This window comes from Pithys albifrons, chromosome 3 (genome assembly GCF_047495875.1).
Source record: "Pithys albifrons albifrons isolate INPA30051 chromosome 3, PitAlb_v1, whole genome shotgun sequence".
NCBI lineage: Eukaryota > Metazoa > Chordata > Aves > Passeriformes > Thamnophilidae > Pithys > Pithys albifrons.
Window position 1 is genome coordinate 87995427 of NC_092460.1, and position 22556 is coordinate 88017982.

The following is a 22556-nucleotide window of genomic DNA, read 5'->3' on the forward strand; positions in this document are numbered from 1 at the left end:
CAACAAAAGGTGGAAAACAGCAATGTTGTTACTGCCTTTTACTGTCTCCTACTAACACTTGTTTCTTTTGTTTTTTGTTTTTTTTTTAATCAAGTGTATGAGAAAGATCCTTCAGGGGAAAAAAATTGTGATGGAAGAAGTAAGTTGCAACTCATTGCTGTACTTTTGTGCTCTGTAGAACTTCCCCAGGAAAACTGTCTCTGCTGGAAATGGATCACTGACAGTTTTGGCACTGGCATGAAACTTATGTCTTTCTAGCAGTATTTAGTGAAGTTTTTGCTGAGAAACTCCCCAGACTGCCCAAAAACAGAGTCAGAGAAGAAGGCAAACACCTACACATTTGCATGGAAAACACACCTTTCTCTCAGAAGCTCAAACCATTCTTTGATTAGATTTCCCAAGACTTGGGAAATAGTTTCCTTATATCTGCCAAATCCTGCATCTGTGCTGAGAGCAGTAATGTGTATAATGGACTTAAATAAAGCAAGACACTGTTCCTCTTCTTTTTTCAAAAAAAAATTTTTTTGAGGCCATAACCTGAAATAATTACAGGCAAGCCATGTTCATATGACAATATATTGCAGACAGACAGCAAACTAGGGCACACTTAAATCTGTGACTCCATTTTATTCCTGATTCTAGGAAGGCAAAACCAGAAGAGCAAACTACTTCCTTTTGCAAGGTGGATAATGGAAATGAATCTACCTCTACTCCCACATCTACTGCAAGCAGCAGCCACATTCCAGTAGAAGGGCAAAACCGACAGATTAGTAAGGGAGATGGACAGAAAAATACTGCAGATAAATTTTTAACAAGAAGTGAATTTAGTAGTATCTAGGAATAAATAACCATCTATCTTCTTTCAAACAATTTTTTATATGTGCATTAGCCATTAAGTAATATTTCCTGAAGGCTGAAGCAACAGGAAGGAAGGAAGGCTGTTAAATTTGTATTTAAACTACCTCTAAGATGCTTAAATACTGTAGTGGTGAAAGTCAGAGTTTTTCATGTTTAGAGGACCTATTAAAAACCAACAGAGAGATAAATTATCAGCTAAAAGATGGCTTAGAAAGATGCCTGAACATTACTCAAAGGTATTGAGCAAAATGGCTGGAAAGAAAAAACACTGCATTCAAAACAGGAAAATAACCCCACCCCCACCCTCCCAAACGAGAACTAAAGCCAAAATGATGACTAGGTCTAGTACTAAAGAGATTCAGGAAGAAGCAGATCGATAAAGCTACCGGATCTTAACTCCTCAATTTCAGTAGAAATTAGGCATGACTGGGGGAAAAAAATTAAACCTGTCCCTCTAATGTTTTATGGCATCAGTTATTGAGAACATACATTTTCCACAACTGATTCACGATGAAAAAATGGGTTTATCACAATGGTAGAAAACACTGTATTTGAAGTTTGAAGAAAATTTTAACGTAAGTCTATTGCACACTCTCTAACTATTTCTGACTGCAAGTGTGGTGACTATCACAACCATTGTTTTGGAAGAGAACAAGAAATCTCAGGACAATTCCAGCTCTCCATTAGACAGTTTTTGTCATTAACCATTGTTAATACAGGACAACTACTTAAACATACTTACCAGCTCTCAGACATTCATTTCCAAAACTTTAAATATCAAAACCTCTTGATCAACACATATTTCAAGGACTTGTGATATTAGACTGCATTTGTTAGCAAAGGCAATTACTGGCTCAATGACAGGTGTAACAGCTTCAGAGGGGGGGATCTAAAAGGGAACAAGTTCAGTGGTAAAAATAAATGTGAAACAAATTAGGGCCAGAGCAGTGCAGTGACAATTCTAACTCATTTGTCAGGTCATCCAAGAAAAGGCCACAACAATGCTGTCATGGACAGCTTGAGTTCAGGTTAATCCATACTCTGCAAGACTTACAAATGCCTTCTAACTCATGGAAATGGACTTTGCTTTTCACACTAACAAGTCTATCATTAAAATCAGAATGGGAAAACAGGCCAAGCCTTTCAGCCTGAGCTCTCAGAACAGCAAACCTGGATGCTTATACTTGGTTCCAGCTTGTATTCATCGCAGCACTGAGAATTCTGTACATTTTATTTATAGTCAACATGGAGGCTTTGAAAGGAATGTTTTCTTTCCAGTGTTGGGCAAGGATTTCATTTCTTGTTGTCTGGTATGTTTTACAATGGACCTGACTGCTAAAAAGTTAAAACATGAAAATACTATCACTATTTATAAAAACACATTTTACATTTGCATCACAGGGATTCAAAAGGGACTGATGTTGTTATAAAAATCTTTATACAAGTAGGACGGTAACTGGAGCAACTGAGCAGGAAAGATCATCCTACTTCTCTTTCCTTCAAAATCTATTTTATACAGCAATTTTCTAGTCCCCTCATTAAGGAAGTCTTCATAATATTTACTAATTGGCCCTTTTAGCCCAGCTTTACAAAAACCACTTTAGTCATATAACTGGAACAGTATGTGTAAGAAAGCCATTCTCATTATGAGCCTTTACCTGCTCAAGCTCTCAGCTTCAAACTCTTGCTCTGACGATTTTTTCCTAATATCATTAAGCAGAGCAATTTAAGAGTCAAACACACAAGTGAAAAACACTTTCTGTTTTTACAGTATGTTTTTTACCTCTCTACCTTCCATTATCCAGTGTTATAGCGCAATAAGGCAAAACTGACTAAATTAAAATTTGAATTTTTTTTATTGTTCCATTCCTTATAATTTTCCCACTTTATCTGTGGTCTGCAAATCAGTTTTCTGAGCAGTAATACTAAAAGGATGCCTTTTTATGGAAAGGATGGCAAACTGCCATATGGCTGCTGTTCAGTTCACTCTGTGGATACCTTGTGCCTACAACCTGCATTTTACTCCCAGGCACTTCAGGCACCCTTTCCTGTCTCCATCCCCCCTCATTTCAGATCTCATACATTTTTGTGTGGCAAGGTATCATTTAAAATGCTGAATAAGGCACTGGACATTTGATTAACATCATCTTTTTGATGTAACCCCAAAACTGTATGTCTTCTGGTTACTTGCTGCATCAATTTAAATCTGGATTCATGTACAACACTGCCTAGAGACGGCAAATAGAAATTCTGTGTGAGTACTTCTGCTATTTTTATCACCAAATGCACAAAAACTTGAAACAGAGCTCTTCAAATATTTAAATTAAAAACCAAGAAAAATGTAATACCAGTCAATTAGAAAAGTAAAAACTGAAAACAAAAGGACACAAAGCCAAATTTCACCCTTTTCAATGTCTTGTTTAGTACTATGAGTGAAAACTGATCTACAGACAAAAAACCTGTTTTCAATAAAGATTAAATAAAATAAGGGTTTGCAATCACTTGTCATGATCAAAATTCACAGAAAGAACATCCTGTGCAGTTCTATGCAGTAAATGGGTTATCTATCATTCCTAACCAGCACATGAAAGGGTAAAAAGGGTTCCCTGAAAGGATAAGGGGTTTCAGTATAAAAACTATCAAAAGCTATTTAGAGTTATCTGTATCATCACCCAATGTCCTAAAGGAAAAAAAAAAGTATATATTTCCTTTAGATTTCTAATAAGACTTATAAGACTTCTTTCAAACAGTACCACAATTGATGGATCTTTATGTCAGTATTTACTTACAGAGGAATATATTTCTTTTAACATGTTTATCTAGCATGTACTAACTCCTATATATACATACAGACTTCATCTTTTATGCACCCACATTGATATACCAACCTACAATATAAAAAAGACTATGTGATAAATGTATCAATTTTAGTAAGATCATCTCTTCTTCTAATTCATGTATGTCAAGCCTATTCCAGCATCAGAGAACACTGGGCCATTTTAAGTGGCTTTTTCCTCAAACTCTTCTCCCTCCTTCATTCACTTTTTAAAAATCACTCACTTTTTTAAAGCACAGAACTTCTGTATAATTACACTCACTTGCAGCTCATAATATGAGCTCAAACCTGGAGTGGGAATAGTTTCTCTACGGCATGACTTTAATGCATTCCCATTCAAATACTAGTTGATGAAATAAACACTATAACTTGTACTAAGCACTAAAGAAAGGGACAGTTTACCATGTTTGGTATGCACTGTTCAATATTTCATCTTTCCATCAGCACTAAAACCATCTTAACTTTCTGTGAAGACGACAGCTGCACCCACATGCCTATCAACTTTGATGACCACGATTGTTATTTTTTTAAACAGAAAATGTTTAAACACAGTCTGGATTCTCCACGAAAAACTTGAGTTGAAACTTTCATTAGGATATATGCTTATTAGGATACAAGTGTTATAAGGCTCCAGACATAGTAATATGACAGGTGACCATGTTAAAATATTTAAAAGATCTCTCAGCATCAGATGACCAACTTCACTTCCATACAATTCACTAACCGTTAATTTTAATTAAGTTCCCATTTATGCTCTTCTGAAATACATCTGTAAATCAAACAGAATTTCAATAGAAAATTCAGCACATAGACTTGGGATGTTCTGTACATGAGGAGAGCAGGGCTGTATCTGGGTAGAGAAAATAAGAGCAGAGAACACAATATGCTCTCTCTGTCCTATGTGCTGTCTATTCTTTTATCTTCCTCCCCTTACTCCAATTCTGTCTTTGCTCTTTCCTCTTGCTTTTACCTCTGCATTTTTCTTTCCACACACTGACTCCTCTTCTACCTCTCTGTCCTGCCTTCCACCTTGCCTTCTTATTTCTTTAATAATTGTCTAAATTTCCCAATGTAGAGGTCATCTTTGATATTGGAATACGAGAAGCCGGGCAGCAGCCTGTACCTTGACTAATCTGTACCTTGTGACCTAAATGTGTGATTTCCAAACCATATGTTCCAGATTTGCAGGAGCAGCTAAGGCCAGGAAGTCTGGGGAGATTTGACTATTTAAGGTTGATTTCCCTCAGACTGAAGGAATTGGACAGAACTAGAGAATATAATGAAATACTTTTTCATAACAGACTTGGGATAAACCCCAAGTTATATAGGCATTAAACCAAGCTTGACTTCCTGACAGATGCATGAAGTTCCTCCATGCAGGTTGCAAACACTAGACCATTATGTTGTAGGAGTACCTTCTAAAAATGGGCATTTTCATAATGTCCAGAGTTGCATTCTTATTCTGATCACTAAGCAGGGGGAAAAAAAGGATTGTTTTCCCATTCAGGTAAACGCATAAACAGAAGTAAACACAGGGAACCAAAAATGTAAGGTTTCTTTGGGAAACTGAACCAAAGTCAGCAAGTGACACAGTACTCCTAGAGCATTCCTGAGGAAGCCAGTTTTCCTTTAAAACAGACAAGATAAAATGAGTGTTGGTGTGCAAATGTTTCCTGACACTGTTTATACCTTATAATTAATAATTCTATCATTACAAGCCCATGTCAACAAAATTTTATGTCTTCCTGTACTTACTGAATGAATGTCATTCTCTTTTTCCCAGCTGAACAGTCAGCCAAAATCAGTTCAAGTTGTTTCTTTAGAGAAAAAGAAGCTGGAGACAAATTCAAATATTTTTGGATAGTTCTACTATTTTTCTGTCCTTAGGTCTTCAGCATTTTCTCCTGCATCATTTCAATACACAAACTTTAACAAAATATTAGCCATCAGAAACATCTTCACTCCTGCAGGCTTTGCTTTGAGCAGGTATGCACAAACACTTTTGAGTGGAGGCTGCTATCACTGCAACTGAACTATGAATACAAACATACTTTTTATAAAAAAGTGGTTAGCAAAAGTATGCTTTTCATCTACTATCACAAATGTATGCAAGTCTGAGAGAAAATCAGACTCCTTACTATAAAAACTACTAAATATATTACAAGTTTGTATTTCTAGTTGCTTATAATTTTGTCAAACTCAGGTTTTGGACTACAAATCGCTCAATCTGAGTAAAACACCTGTGTCAGATTAAGGGATTAAAAAAACCCACACAACAACAAACAACTGTCAGCATGCTCAGGTTTACTTTCTAAAATAACTGTTAAGAGAGAGAAAATATTTTCATTTGCCCCTGTCAAAAATACTGGAAATTTTTATTTCAAAAAGCTGCATTATTCTGAAGATTTACATCAAGGATTGAAAGCTTTGTGCTTTGGTGACTGTGTACACTTCTAAAGAGCACCCAGTAGCCAAACCCTGACCACCAAGGCCCACTGGACCAGCAAAATCCATGCAGCTGGAAGTCTTTTCCCTCCCAGAAGCCACCTGCCTCCCAAACACCCACCTCGAGTGGTCTCTTCACACAATTTATTCTCTGAATTACAACAGGCATAGTGTGGAAAAGGGCAAGGAGATACAGCCCAAAGCCTTGCCAGGGAGTGCACCAACAATGCTGTGCTCACGCAGGACTCGTCTGTGGCTGGAAACTTGTCTCTTCTAAATTGCATCCATAGCAAGGCTGCTCCAACCTGAGTTCAATTAGGTTTGCCCTTATAACCATACAAATAAGGCTTTAATTCTTTTTGTATTTCAAAAGACTGTAGAAATTATTAAAACTTCATTTCTAAAGTTGTCTAAGCACACATTAGATAGTAATGCCTTCAGACACCACTCATCATAACTCAGATTTAAATTTAAATATACAAAATTTTAAGCAATCACGTTTTTCTATATGGCTCCTGATTTAATGATATCCTACTACAACGTATACATATTTTTATATTGCCCCCTGGCTCTTATTCACCCCTTCCACTGCTCTAATATACCCATGATTACACATTACAGACCTACAGGATAATCAGCTCTTTCTGGTTTTCTTTTATTTCAGGAAGAAAACTCTAAGTTATTTGAGGAGTACTGGTGAAATACCATTTATCATCACAAAGCTGGCATGAATGTGGTTATGTGCAGAGTTCTCTCTGATGCTCTGGTTTCTACAATCAATCCATTATTCCAAAATTTCTATGAGCAGTAGATACGGAAAGCAAGTCAGACTGACTAAAGGAACGAAAATAAAGACATGCCTTTAAAACTGGTATTGTAAGCTAGAATATGTATGTTTTACCTAAGCAGCAAGCTTATATAATTTAGGCACAAACAGTGAATTAAACTGAGATATGTACTTGTATTTTCTAGCTCAAATTTTTAAAGAAGGAACTCAAAGCAAACAACACACCAACAGAAGCACATGGGGGAGGAGAGGGACAGCTGTAGTATTTTCCTGTTAAAATACATCACTATTTGAGAAAAGACACCAAAACAAACTGAAGGAAAACAAAACAAAAGAAAAATAAAGTAAACAGAAGCTATGTGATGCCAAATAGTACATACGGCAGCACAATTTTTGAGTTTAAAGAACAGCAATGTTACCTCTAAAAACTCCTCTATTAACTCATATTAAGGCTACATGAAACACGAATTTTTAACTATGACAAATATTTTAAAACAGCTGTTACAAATGATACGGGTTATTACCTATCAAAATATGTTGCAAATCAATACATAAGTGGTAATGTCGAAAGAAAAGTATCATAATTGTAAAAGAACCAATGCTTTACGGAGCACATTCAAATACTGAAGCATTTATTATACTGACACAGTATAATAAATCTAATATGCACTTCAGACCTGCAAAAAGACAAATTTTCTAAAAAGGGGCTCATTTTTATGTATGTGTCCTGATCAATTTAGTAATTGCTATTAGTACTAGCAGGAATTAGTTGTCACTGAGTAACACTTATACACCCATATAGGACAATTAAATACATTTAAAAAAAAACCAAAACAACCAACAAACAAATCAACCAGACACCTAAAAACTATTCCCAGATTAATACAGTATGTTCCAAAGGGTGTAATCTGAATGCTCTGAACCTAAAGAATGTCATTTCAAAAGTGACCTTATCTCCAGGTGCCAATTCAAAATGATGACACCAATACAACAAAGCTCTCCCTCCAGACAAGGTAACTGCTTTTACCTTTATGTTATTTCTGCAACTGATATAAAGGACACAGCAGAGACCTGAATACAGTTTAATTCAAGGTTCACATATGACTCTTTATCCCAAGCACAATTATTTTTCCTTTTTAACACAGCTTATGCCTCAGCTTAACATTTCTGAAACAGGGTAATACTGACGGGATTTCCAAAATACATTTCAAGGACACAACTAATAATGACAGTGAGTTCAACTGCAGGGCTTGTAGGTATTTAGAAACATTTGGTGGGGGGAAAAAAAAAGGATGGAGACAACAGCATTTACAATGAGCTCTCAGCAATGTTCTGTTTGAATTAAATAAGGAATACTGTCAGTTTGACATTTCAAGTGTACTGCTTTAGCAAAGAAAAAATAGCACCACCAGGTCTGAGCTCCTTCCCAGAGATTTTCATTTTACATTTGCTCATCAACTTTTCCAATTTGTGGTCCTCTCCTAAGAAAGCACTATGCAAACAGGAAAAATTGACTATACAGAAGCAGTTTGATTATTCATAAAGGCAGAAGAAAAAAAAATCCCCCAAACTCAAGTTCAATAATTGTTACTTAGAGAAGCAGAAAGCAAAAGCCTAACAGAAACATGTTTTTAAATTGGTATTTAAACACATTAAATAATTATTTGAGTACAAGCCTTTATGCTTTCAGTTATTAACAAAAGGCTGAGTGGATGCACTGCTATGTTAACTTAGAAGAATATATTCAGGACAGAATTTAAAATACACACTTCTGCACAGGGCACACATAAACACAATTAGTAATCATTTCCTGTAACTTATTTATTATTAAGCTTCCATGTGGTTTCACAAATATTTTCATTTTTTGTTACTTTTAATCAATAAGTATTTAAGCTGACAGAAATTACAAGCCATAATACAATTAAACTTTCAAAATGTATTAGACCAAAAATGTGATCTTTTAAAGGGTTTTTGTCAAATAAGTAAATCAACTAGTTGACCTATGATTTTAGCATGCCCCTCAATGAGAATATTGACAATAACGGTTTTCCCTCTTCACAATCACAACAAAAAGTCTGGCAAGAGAATCATGATTACACGTATTCATTAGAAAGCTTCTTAGAGCACCCTGTCAAGTTTTACACATGTAACACATACACACTAATAAATCGAGCTTAATTTCTGCACTTCCCTCCATACAACTGCCAGTTCTCCATTTACCAATAAGTCTGTTTAGCATAATAATAATTAACAATTAAATCCAGGTCCAGTGTTAGTGAATTGAGATAATTTTGTTCTTCCATATTATCACCGTTCCACTTTTCAAAGACAGTAAATGTTCAGAATTTTACTAATCTCACATAATCAGCATTACAGTTTAAAATTACCATATAAATCTGCAGAATCTGATTGACAGATTCAATTTCTTATTAAATATACAGAGTATAGCTGAAAGAATAGATTAAAAGAATGGCGACTATCTTACATATGAAGCATTTTGAAAACTTACCCAGTTCTTAAACATCTACTTGTTTATCTGCATGTCCCGATAAAATGCACATAAGACATCATTTTAAAAACTGCACTGATATTCAAACCAGCAAACAGCCGGCTCCTGTACTCTGCTGAGTAAATCTACCTCCAGCATGACCTGGAGGGATGAATGTTTTGATTATCTGATGAGATGCACTTCAATTTCAAGCTATTCTCAAAAAAACTAAGATACAGCTAAAGATGTCTGGATGTGTTCTCTTCTCTTATTGACTGGCCTCTCAGTATGTAGCAGTACTGTCTGACTCTTCAGTCAGCCTGCTGGTGACAAAAAGACCAAGCACTACACACCCTTCAGAGACAGCTATTACCCGTCCCATAACCACACCAGCCGATGGACTGACATGGTCTCCAAATAAAGCCTGTCAGCCACACAAAGATAAGTGTCTTCAGCTGCGTGCAGACAGGAGTTACCCTCAAACACAAAGACACTGCTTGTTCTTTGCTGTCACAGCCTCGTTTGCTGCACAGGCCCTTCTAAGTACAGAATATTTCGCTCTGGCTCTCGGGAAGAAATTATGTCTTGAATTGTGCTCTACTTTTAAAAACACATATAAATACACCTACACAAAACGCTTAATCAAGTGCGTGAAAACAATAACATGACCATGAGAGGTGTTTTCTAAGGTAGAGATACCACTGCACTAACTACAGAATGCAGATTTGCTCTCTTCTGCTCTTATGAAAAGGACCTTTGTTAGGACTATTACAGGCGTATAGACTAAAAAGGGCTACATCTGGTGATACCTGTGTGCCCAACATCCAGCATCGCAGAACGACAGGGGAAAGCCCGGGAGCTTAAAGTTTGCCGCGGGATACGGGAACCCTCCCGCGGGCTCCGCCGTTCGGTGTCAGCGCGGGCGGGAGGTGCCCGCGGTGCCGGCGCTGCCCGTGCCTGGCCACCCCCGCACGGTCCTGGGTCTGCCCGGAGGCCGCTCGGGGCACAGCGAGCGGCCGATACCCGGGAACCCCTTCCCTCCCGGCCGCGCATCTGAGCCGAGCGGTGCGGGAGCCCCCCGCCCTTCCAGCCCCCGGGCCCGGCGAGGCGGGGGAGCCTTACCCGGGAACTGCTGCGGCGGCGGCGGCGGCGGCGGCCGCTCGTCCTCGCCGCTCTCGGAGTCGGTCTGCATGGGCTCCTCGGCGAAGTTGACCCCGCGGGCGTCGGGGGTGCCCCGGCGTTGGCTGCCCCTGTCATGGCCGGTGCCCGCCTTGCGGCCGCTCGGCTCCTTCTCTGCCGCCGCCTTGGACGCCGCCGCCTCCTCCTTGAGGCGCCCGAAGTACTGGAGGGCGAACTCCAGCAGGTCCCCGGGCTGGCTCCGCAGCACCTCCACCGTGAAGCCCTGCAGCAGCTCCGTCAGCCCCGCCGGGATGGAGATGCTCATGCCGGGGCCGGCCAGGGGGGCGCAGCCCGGCCGGGAAGGGGGAGGGAGCGGGGAAGGGGAGAGGAGAAGGAGAAGGAGGAGGAAGGGGGCAGAGCCCGGGGCCGGGGGTCGGCGGCCCGGGGATGAGGTGCGCCCGGCGGATCGCCCGTGGGCAGCGGGAAGGGGCGGGCGGCGGCAGCGCAGGTGGGAGCGGGCGGGGGGCGGACCCGCGGGGGGCAGCGGCTCTCGCAGCCTCGGCGGCGGCGCCTCCTCCCCCCGCGCCGGGGGAACCTCGCGCACATGTGACCCGGGAAACCATGACAACCTCCCGCCGGGGACTGCGGCCGCAGCGCCCCGCCCGCGCCGCCGCGGGAGCCGGGCCCGCGGCACCGGGCGAGGGCAGCGCAGCGCCGGCAGGGCAGGGCAGGGCCGGGCCGGGCAGGGCGGCCGTCGGCGTCCCTGCATCCCGCCCCGCCAGCATCCCTCCATCCCGCCCCGCCGGCATCCCCTCATCCCGCCCCGCCGGCATCTCTGCACCCCCGCCCCGCCGGGCACCGCGGCCTCCCGGCTCCACGGGCACCCGGACTTCGGGCCCCCGTTCCCTGCGGGGGTCCAGGCATCCAGGGATTCCAGATGAACGAACACGCCCCCGCTCAGGGAAGGACCGCAGAGCATGTAGCGTTTCATAGCTGGTTACTGCTCTGCTTTTTCACGGCCGTGCACCACTTTAAAGCTGTTCTCCACATCATTCATATGCATAGATGTGCTGTCTATTTATATGCATCTATATTATTTAGAATGACAGGGGTGATGTGCTAGCAAGCGCATCCTGTTTGTCAGCTGGTTGTCTAAAGCCCATGAAAAATTTAGCTGGAGAAAGAAACAATTGTTAAGAAACGGGGGGCAATTCCAATTTAAACACTGCCGAGTGCCAATGCTCAGCATAAACACTCTTTCAAGCCGTGCTGCAGAGACTACTTAGCACAGCAGTAAGTGGGTGCTGCTTGTCATCACCAGGAAGCTTTAATGTTTTAAGTAGAGTAAGTAGCAATTACGGGTGCCATGTTTTCCAAGACTTCACTAAATGCTTCTTGAAAGTGAGATCTGTGGAATGCATGAAAACTGCATCACCCTCTGGTTTGCAATCACCTCTGAACACTGGCCAACGTTTTGGGGTTCCAGAAATGTCTGTTGGAGTCTTATTTTTATGCACCAAGCAAAATAACTGCTAAAATGTCTAAGGCTGGGACTACTTGGCTGTTTGATAATTGATTTCAATAAACATTAAGCATTACTCAAATTGCCTTGAAATATGCTTCATAAGGGCTCAGGGTAAGATAAGCAGTCAAAATGTGAATTAGTAGTAGCAAGATACTGAAAGACCTGACCTCAAGAAAATAATGTGACAGCGAAACACAGTAATCCTTACGATGCTTTTCACACAGATAGGTATCTCAAAGCCAGTTTTAAATTGAATTAGATTCCAAGTGGAACCCAATGCCCCTAGTGTATGCATTTGCAAATAGAGCTTGGTTCACAAGTTGGATCTTCAAAGTAGATAGACTAGGTAAATCAGTGAAGTGGTGATATTGCTGCCCTGCAGCAGGCAAGAAACACCTCTGCCAGTCGAGCTGTGGAGTATCTTTGAGCAACATCTTGTGGCTTCATTTCAGTCTGCAGGAAACGCCTACAAGCTAGCCATTTTAAAGTACTTATTTGAAGTTAAATTCACTGTCCAGCCTGAGAAAGATCTTCAGTTCAAGCTAAGTTGTCTAGGGGCAGATCATGAGTGCTCTCAGTGCTGCAGAAGATTGCTCCATCAGCAGGCTCTAAGAACTGCTGCAGTCCGGGGGCTCCCAGCCCAGCCAGCACACCCCCACTTCATTCCATGCCCCATTGCTGCTATGCCCTGACCACAGCTGGCTGTACAAAGCACTGTTGGTACCCACATACATTACAATGGCTGAGAATGAAGTGCAGCGGGAGAGCTGACATCTGTACGTTACAGACAGGTGCCTACCTTAGTCATTCTAGAGGGTAGTTTAGCTAGAAATGGCAGATTTACAAGTTTTGGAGCTTAAAAACCTTCTCACACCACTAATCTGTTTGTGACCAGGTTCAGAGATACCTAAGCTTTGAGGAAATGCCCAGGAAGGGAAGTGTTAGTAATTAGTGACTTCCAGGCACTAAGTATTCTGCGAGCTTATAATATTCCATTTACTGGAGTCTTCCAGGACTAAAAAAGTTGTCATCCCTGAAGTTTTCTCTTAGCCAGACAAGGCACTCTATTATTCTAGGAATTTACCAGCAGTATAGTGTCTTCTGCTATCTAATCAAGGACTTTCCTAGCTTTGCCAGAGCCTCCCAGACATGAAAGGAGATCACTTCTCTGAGGACATCCGGAAGAGCCACCTTTTGATGTTTTATGCAAAGCTGGGGTAATTTGAATAAGAGATTCTAAGTGGCAGCACTCTGAAGAATGCTTCTTAAAAAAAAAAATTCAAAACAGCCTAAAACATTTGTATCTTGTGAAACTTATCTTGAGTTTTGTGTATCTCAAAGGATGGCAGTGAACTTTGTAGTTCAAGTTGGTGTCATCTGGTTTCCTTAGATACTTTCTGTTCCAAGGACCTTGCATTGATATTTAAATTGCTTTTAAATCCACATAAGGACAGCTGTTGAAAAAATGTGTTATGTCTAGCAGAGTGAACAGTTAGATAATGAGTATCCTATCAGTTCACACCTCTCTGATGAGTTTTATTAGTTGCTACTGATTTTTGTTTCATTCTCATTCAGCTCTAAATATATTCTTGAAAGAGAATATAAAACCTTAAAATTTTTTTCTGTACTGAAAAAGGATTGGGCAGAACATTTCCCTCACAATTCCCAAGAAAACGCCATAAAGACTTTGTTGCCTCCTTTCCTCCTAGCCAACAGATGCACTCTTCATAATACACTGCTTACCAGCTTTGCATGGCACTCTGTCCCTTCACTTGGTTCAAGGCAGTGAAAAACTAGAAGACTAGAGCTAACAGGTGAGAAATAGCAACCACTGTGTCTCACATGGGACAATTCCAGGATGCTTCGGACAGTGGTTGAGACTGTTCTGTCACAGATCAGAGAATGAGCCCTTTTCTGATCACGTGGAGTACAATGAACAGAGTGCAGAAGGAGGGAGTGTCAGACTTTCAAGCCTTGTCTTTACCAGGGTAAATGCAAGCTTAGTAAATTCAGTAAACTTGAGCTAACAAGTCCATTCAACAGCCCACTACAAGCCTTTTTTACTGCCAGAGGTCAATATTTTCCCTGATGGGACCATTCTTCTCCAGTCCTTACAAAGACATGGTCCCAAGCAACCATCTTGGGATGAACAATGCAACGCAGTAGGTGCTATACAGAGGGGGCAGAAGTGTGCACTTAACATTGTGAGTGTAAAGCCCTTTCTGTAGTGTGGAAATAACTTTAGCAAGCACTCTAGTGGAGTGTAGGCTTTTAAACCTTGCTCTTAGTGACCTTGGACTGGCTGCACAGCTAGCCCAGAAAGAAAAGACCGTGCTCCTTCATCTGTAGTAGTATCTCTTAATTTGGCCACCTAGTAACTCCCAATGGTGGCTCTCCATGAAGAAAACACAGGAGAGAAACTGGCCCTGCACCTGTTGTAACAGGTATATTTGGCATTTTGTTTTGGAAATGTTACTCTATGTATTTCCTGTGTTTTAAAAATCATCAGTTTGTATTATCTTACATCTTTTGTCCAGGCTTTTGAAATTTCCAATGCAAATGCACTTTGCATACTGCATGACTAAAAGCTGCTGCTGAGAAGGCATTTGCAAATCTCTTCATGCTTTATATTTACTTCAAAATCTCTTTAGCTATATGGCAGTTGGGTTTCTTGCTGGCTCTTGATCAAGCAGTAGCTGGTTTGTACATTTTGAACAACCACAGTTCGTAAGAATAATCATGTACCAATTTCAGTTCTTCCAAAATACCTTTAAAATGTTACATGTATTGACTTTCTCTCTCTTCCCCGCCCGCCCCCCCCCCCCCCAGCTCCTGCTGGTTAGGCAAATCTTACTCATAGAATTTTTTACTAACTGCTTTTAATGGCAGTCATTCAGCCATGGGTTTTCCAGCAATAACAAAACTTGCAGTTGTGCAGGTTCATAGTTTCCCATTTTTCTGTTCTTCTCATTAGAATTATATGTCACTGTTATTACAAAATCCATTGCCAAATCAAAATCTGTATATGAGAAAAATGTTCAGTTCTACCATCAATATAAGAAACTAATTCTTGTAATTAATGAATCAAATTTGAACACATTCCTCATGATTCTTCCTGCAACCAAATCTGTTCTCCATCTCACACCTTTACTCTGCCCATGACTATCATTCTGTGGATTCAAAATACTAAACTCTTCCTCTGTCCAATGTAAATCTAGAATGGCAAGAACAAAGTAGTCACTTACATATTCAAGTGAAACTGTTATTTATGCCAATGAAGGTTTCCCTTGAGCAAACAGAAAGGAATTCACCTCAGAAAACAGAACAGTGGTGGAGCATTGTCAATGAAATAACCCCTGCCATGTTCAGTATCAATTCACAATCAGTTTAAGCAGATACATGGTTTGCGGAGTTTCCTCACACCAAATGTCATCTGCTAAACCTTGTACAAGTGTTACTTTCTTCTCCCTTGTATCACCTTTTTAGCACTTGTAGCACTATGTAGTCAGTGAAATTAAATGCTTGATAGAGCTGAGATGAATCATTGTGCTATCAGGGAGAAGAGAGCAGAAATCACAGCTCAGGAGGAGTATCAGGCTATCAGCAATTCACATTCAGGTTGTCTTACATTCATCATGAAACCAAGTCTTCCAGCAACCTCATCTACTGAGATAATATGTTCAGAAGAATTGCAGAGGATCACATCTTCTGACCTCAAGTCTGTTAGTTTTCAACTCACCCTTTTTAACCCCAAACTGGATTTTCTGGAAGCATGAGCTTCATGGCTTATTGTCAACTCTGCTTACATCTGTTACTATTCAGTAAATGAACAGCTCTTGATTTCCATTGAAATCTGTTGTTTGTGGTCCTTGATATTAAAAAACTACTAGATGCTATCTCAGAAAATTGGTCCTTTTTATATGGGCACTCATAATCACCTATAATTTCAGAAAAATGTGACTAGAATTCTTAAACACAAAATAGTGAGTGCTGAATTTGACATTACAAATAAACCACCTGATTTTAAAAGCAATGAGATAAAATGACAGTGTAGATATAGTAGACCACCTACTTTGAGGATATTACTTCTTATGATGTCCTACTGCTTTTATAAAAATGGCATTATAGACTGTCAAGACAACCTGATAAATGGCTAACAGAGACATGCCTCCAAGCAGCTGACAACAGAAAATCATCATCAGATGGAGATCCCCAGACTGCTTCTGTTAACACCTCCTGTAATCACATGTGAACAAGTAGAAATGTTGCTGATATAATTTCCAGATGACACAAACCCCAGTCAGAACAGTCAAGTCAATGAGCTCAGGAAAGTGTGGAGGGATCTGAGAGAATGGTTCATTTAAAGAAAATCTTTCTTTATACAGCTACATAGTAAGTCATTGACTTGGGAAGAAAGAGTGCAAGCTGTTTTTACAGAATGGAAAGACTTTGTCTTGGAAAACAGTACTTCTAAAAGGTTTTGGGGATCAAAATGGAGAAACAGCTGTACTTCAATTTCCACTGTAATTCTGTAGAGAAAAGGGCTAATGAGATTCTTGCTTGTTTCAAGAGGGAGACCAAAAATAGGAATTGAGAATCTTCCCTCTGTGAAGCACTCCTGAGACCTGTAAAAAAGGTACAGATTTGGTGTTCATATGTTCAAAAGAATATGGAGAAATATGAGCAGTGCTAAAAAGAGATATGGGAATTATTCATAAGCTGAAGGAAATGCCTTGAGGTGAAAAGACTGTGAGAGTTCATAGCCTTTATCTAAGCACTTGTTACTATGCTCAGTAGAAGAGGCTCTTATGCTCCATGTGATGAAGGACATCACTCAAGATAGTCTAATAGCACGTTAAAGGAAAAGAATAGAAACAGTCTTGCTTATCAGGAATGGCTCAATGTCTTCTCTTGGAAAGTCAAACTCTTTCACGTCAGTAGAGGAACAAACAAATAGCTCAAAAGATGCAGTAGTTCTTAGATCTTAAGAAAGATGAAGCAATACTGAGAAAATCATAGTACAAATATGCTTTTAAAAAATCTACAGACACCACCATGGATGGTTGGGTATTATTTAAATGAAAAAGAACTATAGTGAAGGGATAGTTTTGCTTCATTTTCCTCGAGGGATCTGGGGAATCTGATGATTTTTGAAAAAGAACTTTCTCCCTACCTCTTCTCCTCCAATTAGTCCTGACTTTAGGTATGACATCTTCAAATCATCTACCTTGTGGCAAAAACAGTGAACAAATGAGTAGAAATAGTTGATGGATGAAGAACAATCCTACAATTTCATTTATTGCATTTCTCATTAACTGTCAATATTTCTCAGGAAAAAAAAAACCAAAATCAAACCCCACAAAACAAAACAACCAACAAAACCCAAACCAAACCAAACCAACAGAAAGAGAACTTAGATTTCTTGGTAGCTAATTTCCAAAATGAGAGGCTCAGAGCTGTGGAGTCTGTGCTTCTAGTTGATCTCTTCTGGGAAAGATGCAACTTTTTCAGTGGACATTAACTGCTGGGCTTTTGGTTTGGATTGTTTTTTGGTTTTATGGGTTTGATTGTATGGGGTTGTTTTGGTCTGTCTGTTTTGTTGGCTTTTGCTGGGTTTTTTCCTGATAGATTTAATATTTACTCATTATTTTCTTGAATAAATTGTTATTTATTCTTGGCAAGAGGAATAAAGCATCTGCACAAGTATTGACTAAAGAGGACATATAAGCACCAGCTGAAATATTTTCTTTAGTTTAAACCTTAGTGCAGTGGTAAGGTTTGTGCAGACTTTTGACCTGGGGAAAACTGAGAATAGCATTAGTAACTAAAACCACCACTCTGACCCTAACATGTTTCTCAATTTGAGCGTCTGCACTCTTAGACACAGCTTGGGTTGGGTAAGTGGATATACTGGATGGTACAAAAGTCACTTTAGTGTGTTATAGGCATCAAACAGGATGGGCTCAGGTGTTGCCTGGTTTGTGAGGGAAGATGTGTGTCTCTAGTTTGAAGAGCTACATTTGAGAGAAGAACCTTAATTGAAACTAGCAGACCTTAAAGGACAAATGTGGATGTGTCAGAGCTGTGCACAGGAGTGCCAAGTCTCCAGTTTGTCTCAGGATGGTTTGTTTATATGAACTTGTAGATGTGCATTTGATTTAAAAAAATCTAAATGTAATGACCTTTACAGATTCTGGAACAGAAGGGCTGTCTTTTTATTTCTCATGTAAGCATATGTATGTGTATGTATAAATAAATACACACGCATTTGTCTGTATATAACACTACTGTTTCTATTTTGGCAGAACCTAAAGACCCCATAATATTAATCTCTGTATGAATGCAGTGTAAGTATCTTAACTCAGCTGACTTGCAGTGAATTTAGACTCGCTGTTTAATGTAGACTTTTGGATCATCAAAGAAAGTACATGACTATTTTTTATACTTTTATAAGAAACAGAAATATTTAATTTTTATACTAAAATTCATAATTGCACCACCCTTTCAATATTCCAACTTTAGCCCCAGAAGTGGAATATGAACAGTGCCAGACATGCATTCCCATGAGTTTTTATCATTGTTTTCGACACAATCTATTTTTATTCAGTGCTATGGGAAATGCACACACTTTGTGCAGTTGCCAGAATATGATTTCCCAATGCCCCTTATTTATTTCAAAGTGTGTTTTTTTCAGATTCAAGTACTTTTGCAACACAGCACTTTTTCATGTTTTATCGTGTAAGTGCTCCTTGCTTATACTGAACCCCTTTGCTGAGGACAATGGTTACATATGTGGAGCTGAAAAGGCAGCCACATAAGTGAGTAGAAGCCTCCCAAACTGCCTGTAACAGTTTGTTCTTCCTTTTTCAGGGTCTGCCATTATTCATGTCCCCTTCACCTAAAGGCTGCATGCACATGGCTGCAGGGCAGAACTTTTGCCTTGCTCGGATTCTGCTGTGTGTCTCTGAGTCCAGTCGTTGTTGGGGAGATGGTGATGGTCTGCTAAATGGTCTGCTGAAATCCCTCTCTCCGGGCCTACGTTTAAGGACAATTTGGAGGCTAACCAATTTCATAACAGAATAATTAGTGGGAACCATCCATTGACTGGGGCTAGCCAGAACACAGTAAGCTTCAGACTGATTTACAACATAACCATTGCATAAGGAGCTATGGAGAGTTCAAGCTGATGGTGTACAAGAGAACAAATTTGGCTGCGGAACCTGCCCCAAAAAAAGGATGACTTACCTATGGACACATGGCCCTTAGTCAACATATCCACTAAGATGTGCATGGTGCTTTCCAGGTCAGCATAATTTTCTGCGCTGAGATCACTTTTCCTTCATGAACTTTTTGCTCTCATTTGCTTTAAGGGTTCATTTTTGTCCCAAAATCAATCTGCACATAATTTCCTTAGCAAGTCTGCTTAACTGATACCATTGCCTAGACCTTTTGACTCACAAAGGCACGAGGCAAAAAGAACCCCTCTCAAGGTCTGACAACCTTGTCATCTTTCATACAGGAAGATACAACTCATGAAGGAAAGGGGAGAAATATTTTTAAATCTGGCACCTATGGGGAGACAGATTTCCACAAAGTGTCATGGAAGTGGAGCCTCTGAAACTGGCAGCGTCAAAAGGAGCCTCCTAATTCAGATCCTTCTCCACAGACTTTGTTGTGACAAAAGTATTTTTCCTTGAAAAGCCAAGGACTCTCACTAAGGAAAAGTACTGCTGCCTTTTCAATCAACCTTCAAAAATAACTGTTTTCCAAGATGATCTACCTACTCAACTGACCAAGATAAATCTACATTAGGCATGAACTGTAGAATGCTTCCTTTCTCCAAAAACAAAAAAAAAAAAAAAAGGAAAAGGAACAAAAGTTAAAAAAATAAAAATGTAAAAAATAAATCAGTATAATCAAGAGCTGCAAGGGCTGCAGGCTTGTCCTTGGTAGCATCTCTGGCCTGTCAGGAACTTCCAAGTTTTGGGCTCTGAATATATCAAAGGATGGTGCCCATTAAGAAAACTGGCTCTGAGAATAAGACAAGGCTTTTTTTCTCACAATTTGTATAGACTGTCATGATCAATCAGCTGAGGCATCCTAGGACCCCTGAGCTAAAATGTGTCTGTGCACACAGCGCAGAGTACAAAGTCCTTATGGATCTGCATGCCTCTCAAAATCATATTCTCTTATTTTCCTGAGTTTCCTTCTCGTGGACATATGCCTTTAAAATTCAGATTTTCCCTGGTAGCCCCACTGTAAAGGGTCCTAGAGCAGGCCACTGGGTTGGAAACACTAGCATAGACTTCAAAACAGCCGTTCTGCCTTTTCCATAAGAAAGACAGAAAGGGAGTGTAACTGCCCCAGAGTGGTCACTTTGAAAGGTAAGAGTCACTCATGAAGCATCTCTTTGTCTTTGGCAGTCTGCAGTAATTAGGTCCTTGTTTTGAAGTTCTTTTTCTGAAGGTGACGATAAAGGAATGCAGCAGGAATACAGGCACAGAGGTGTAGGGATCTTTGGGTGAGAAAATACCCCGTGACCAACCATAGTCCTGTCAAGACCAGTCATTTTTCAAAGTAAGTTGTGCCGGTTTAAAGGTAAACCAGCAGGAGAAGCGAACCCAACACAGAAGAGATTATAAATCAGAGTTACAAAGTAATAAAAATATTACAATAAGTGCAATGATACAAAGAGAAATTGGTTTTAACCCATAAAACCCAGAAGTGTAACCCAGCCCCCTGGGGCACAAACACAGTGGTGTTTGTTAGCCCCTGTGCTGAGACCCACAAGATCCCCCTGAGTACAAAGTAAAAGGAAGGGAAAAAACCTGTTGGTACAGATGACGGTCGCAGTCTGGTCGAGGTTCAGGTCCTCCTCTGGATCCAACAAGGGGTCCCAGAAGTCTCCAAACCCTAAGAATATATACCCTCTGGTTCAGGTGGGAACACCCAGTACCTCCCCCAGGGCAGGGAGTTCCACAATGGGTGCTCCAACTCTGTGAGTCATAGAGTATTTTTGGAATCATTGATGGCCCATTAGCAGACACGCCCCCTCAGGCTGGGTGGAGAGGTGCTAATGACTTCCTGGAGTGGAGTTATCACAGCTCTTATCTCACAAGGTTTTTTAACACCCAGCTTGCGGCCTGAGGGGTTGGGTGTGCCGTGGGCAGCTGCTGCAAATGGTCCATTGTTAAGAGTTCATGAGAAATTACTTAGAGGGTGTAGAATACACAGCTTTGGTCACCTCCACACAGTGATAAACTGGTACCAGCTGCTGAACTAGGACAAAATTCTCAGTTTTTATCCTTCTCAAAAATGACAAAATGTGGTTGGAAAGACTGCAATATGGATACTTCACAGATTGCCTGAACAGAAATAGAAGAGGAAGATGCAGACGGCGGTTATCCTGTTTTACTAACATTACACAGCCAGATTGTCCTGTGGAAGCTGGTAGAAAGGTCCAGCTGATCTTATCCTTATTGTAGAATAGGATAATGATTATGGAGAGCATAGAATGATTCTTGGTGTGTGATCAATGCCACACAACTGCCTTGGCCAGTTTCCAGTGTGATACCAGGCTGAGGTCTTTTACCTAATCCATAAAGTGCTAGCCTAGTTTTACAGTCCTCCCCATGGAATCAGTTTCACATGGATTAAGATACATTAAACCCAGTCATGACTGCAGCTGGCGTGGGAGGGAAGGAACAGGATATGGGATTGCATTGGTCTCCTCACCTGCACAACACCCTTGAGTAACAGAGGACAGTGTGGACGCAGTATTGACTCTATCATAGTAAACCTGATTTGAATACACAGAAGACAGAAAGCTTGAATTATGACTACATTTTACAGCAGTGAAAACCTTCCATATCCTGTCCGTGTTTCAGTGCATCATTTGCAGAACCAATACAGAGCTCATTGAAGAAGCTGCAAAGCTGCTACCCACTACAGATGGTGTTGGGGTCAGGTCATACTGGATCCATATTATTGTCTTCTGTGAAATGGTAAATTAATTAGAGGTGAGAAAGAGACAAGAACAGTGGCTCACAGTCTTCACAGAGTCACAGAGCAGCTGAGGCTGGCAGGGACCTCTGGAGATTGCCTAGACTGTGTATTTCAGATTGTGCATGTTACCTCTGCCCTATCACTAGACACTAAACAGTCTGGTACCATCTCCAGGATGAGCAGTCCCTGCTCTCTCAGCCTCTCCTTGTATGCCAGGTGCTACAAGCCCTTAATCAATAGTAGTGGCCTCTGGCTGGACTCACTGTGGTACCTCCACGTCTCTCCAGAACATGTACAAATACTGGAGAGCCTTCATCCTGTCAAGGTCCCACTGAATGGCAGCACAGCCATCTGGTGTACCCACAACTTCTCCCAGTTCTGTATCTTTTGCAAACTTGCAGAGGCTGCACTCTGTCCTGCCACCCAGGCCATTGACAGAGCTGCACCCCAGTCCAGGGTCACCCCTGTGGTACATCACTGGTGACAGTACCCA

General features: G+C 40.7%; 1 protein-coding gene across 1 annotated transcript in view; it reads right to left on the reverse strand.

Moving 5' to 3' along the window:
- The window catches only part of PRKAR2B (protein kinase cAMP-dependent type II regulatory subunit beta), a 95862-nt gene extending 84765 nt beyond the window's left edge, over nt 1–11097 (reverse strand). Inside the window, exon 1 of the mRNA XM_071552633.1 lies at nt 10537–11097. Within this exon, the coding sequence (XP_071408734.1) occupies nt 10537–10858 (322 nt within the window). The 5' untranslated portion in view covers nt 10859–11097. The remainder of the gene's footprint in view (nt 1–10536) is intronic.
- Nucleotides 11098–22556: the final 11459 nt, after the last annotated feature.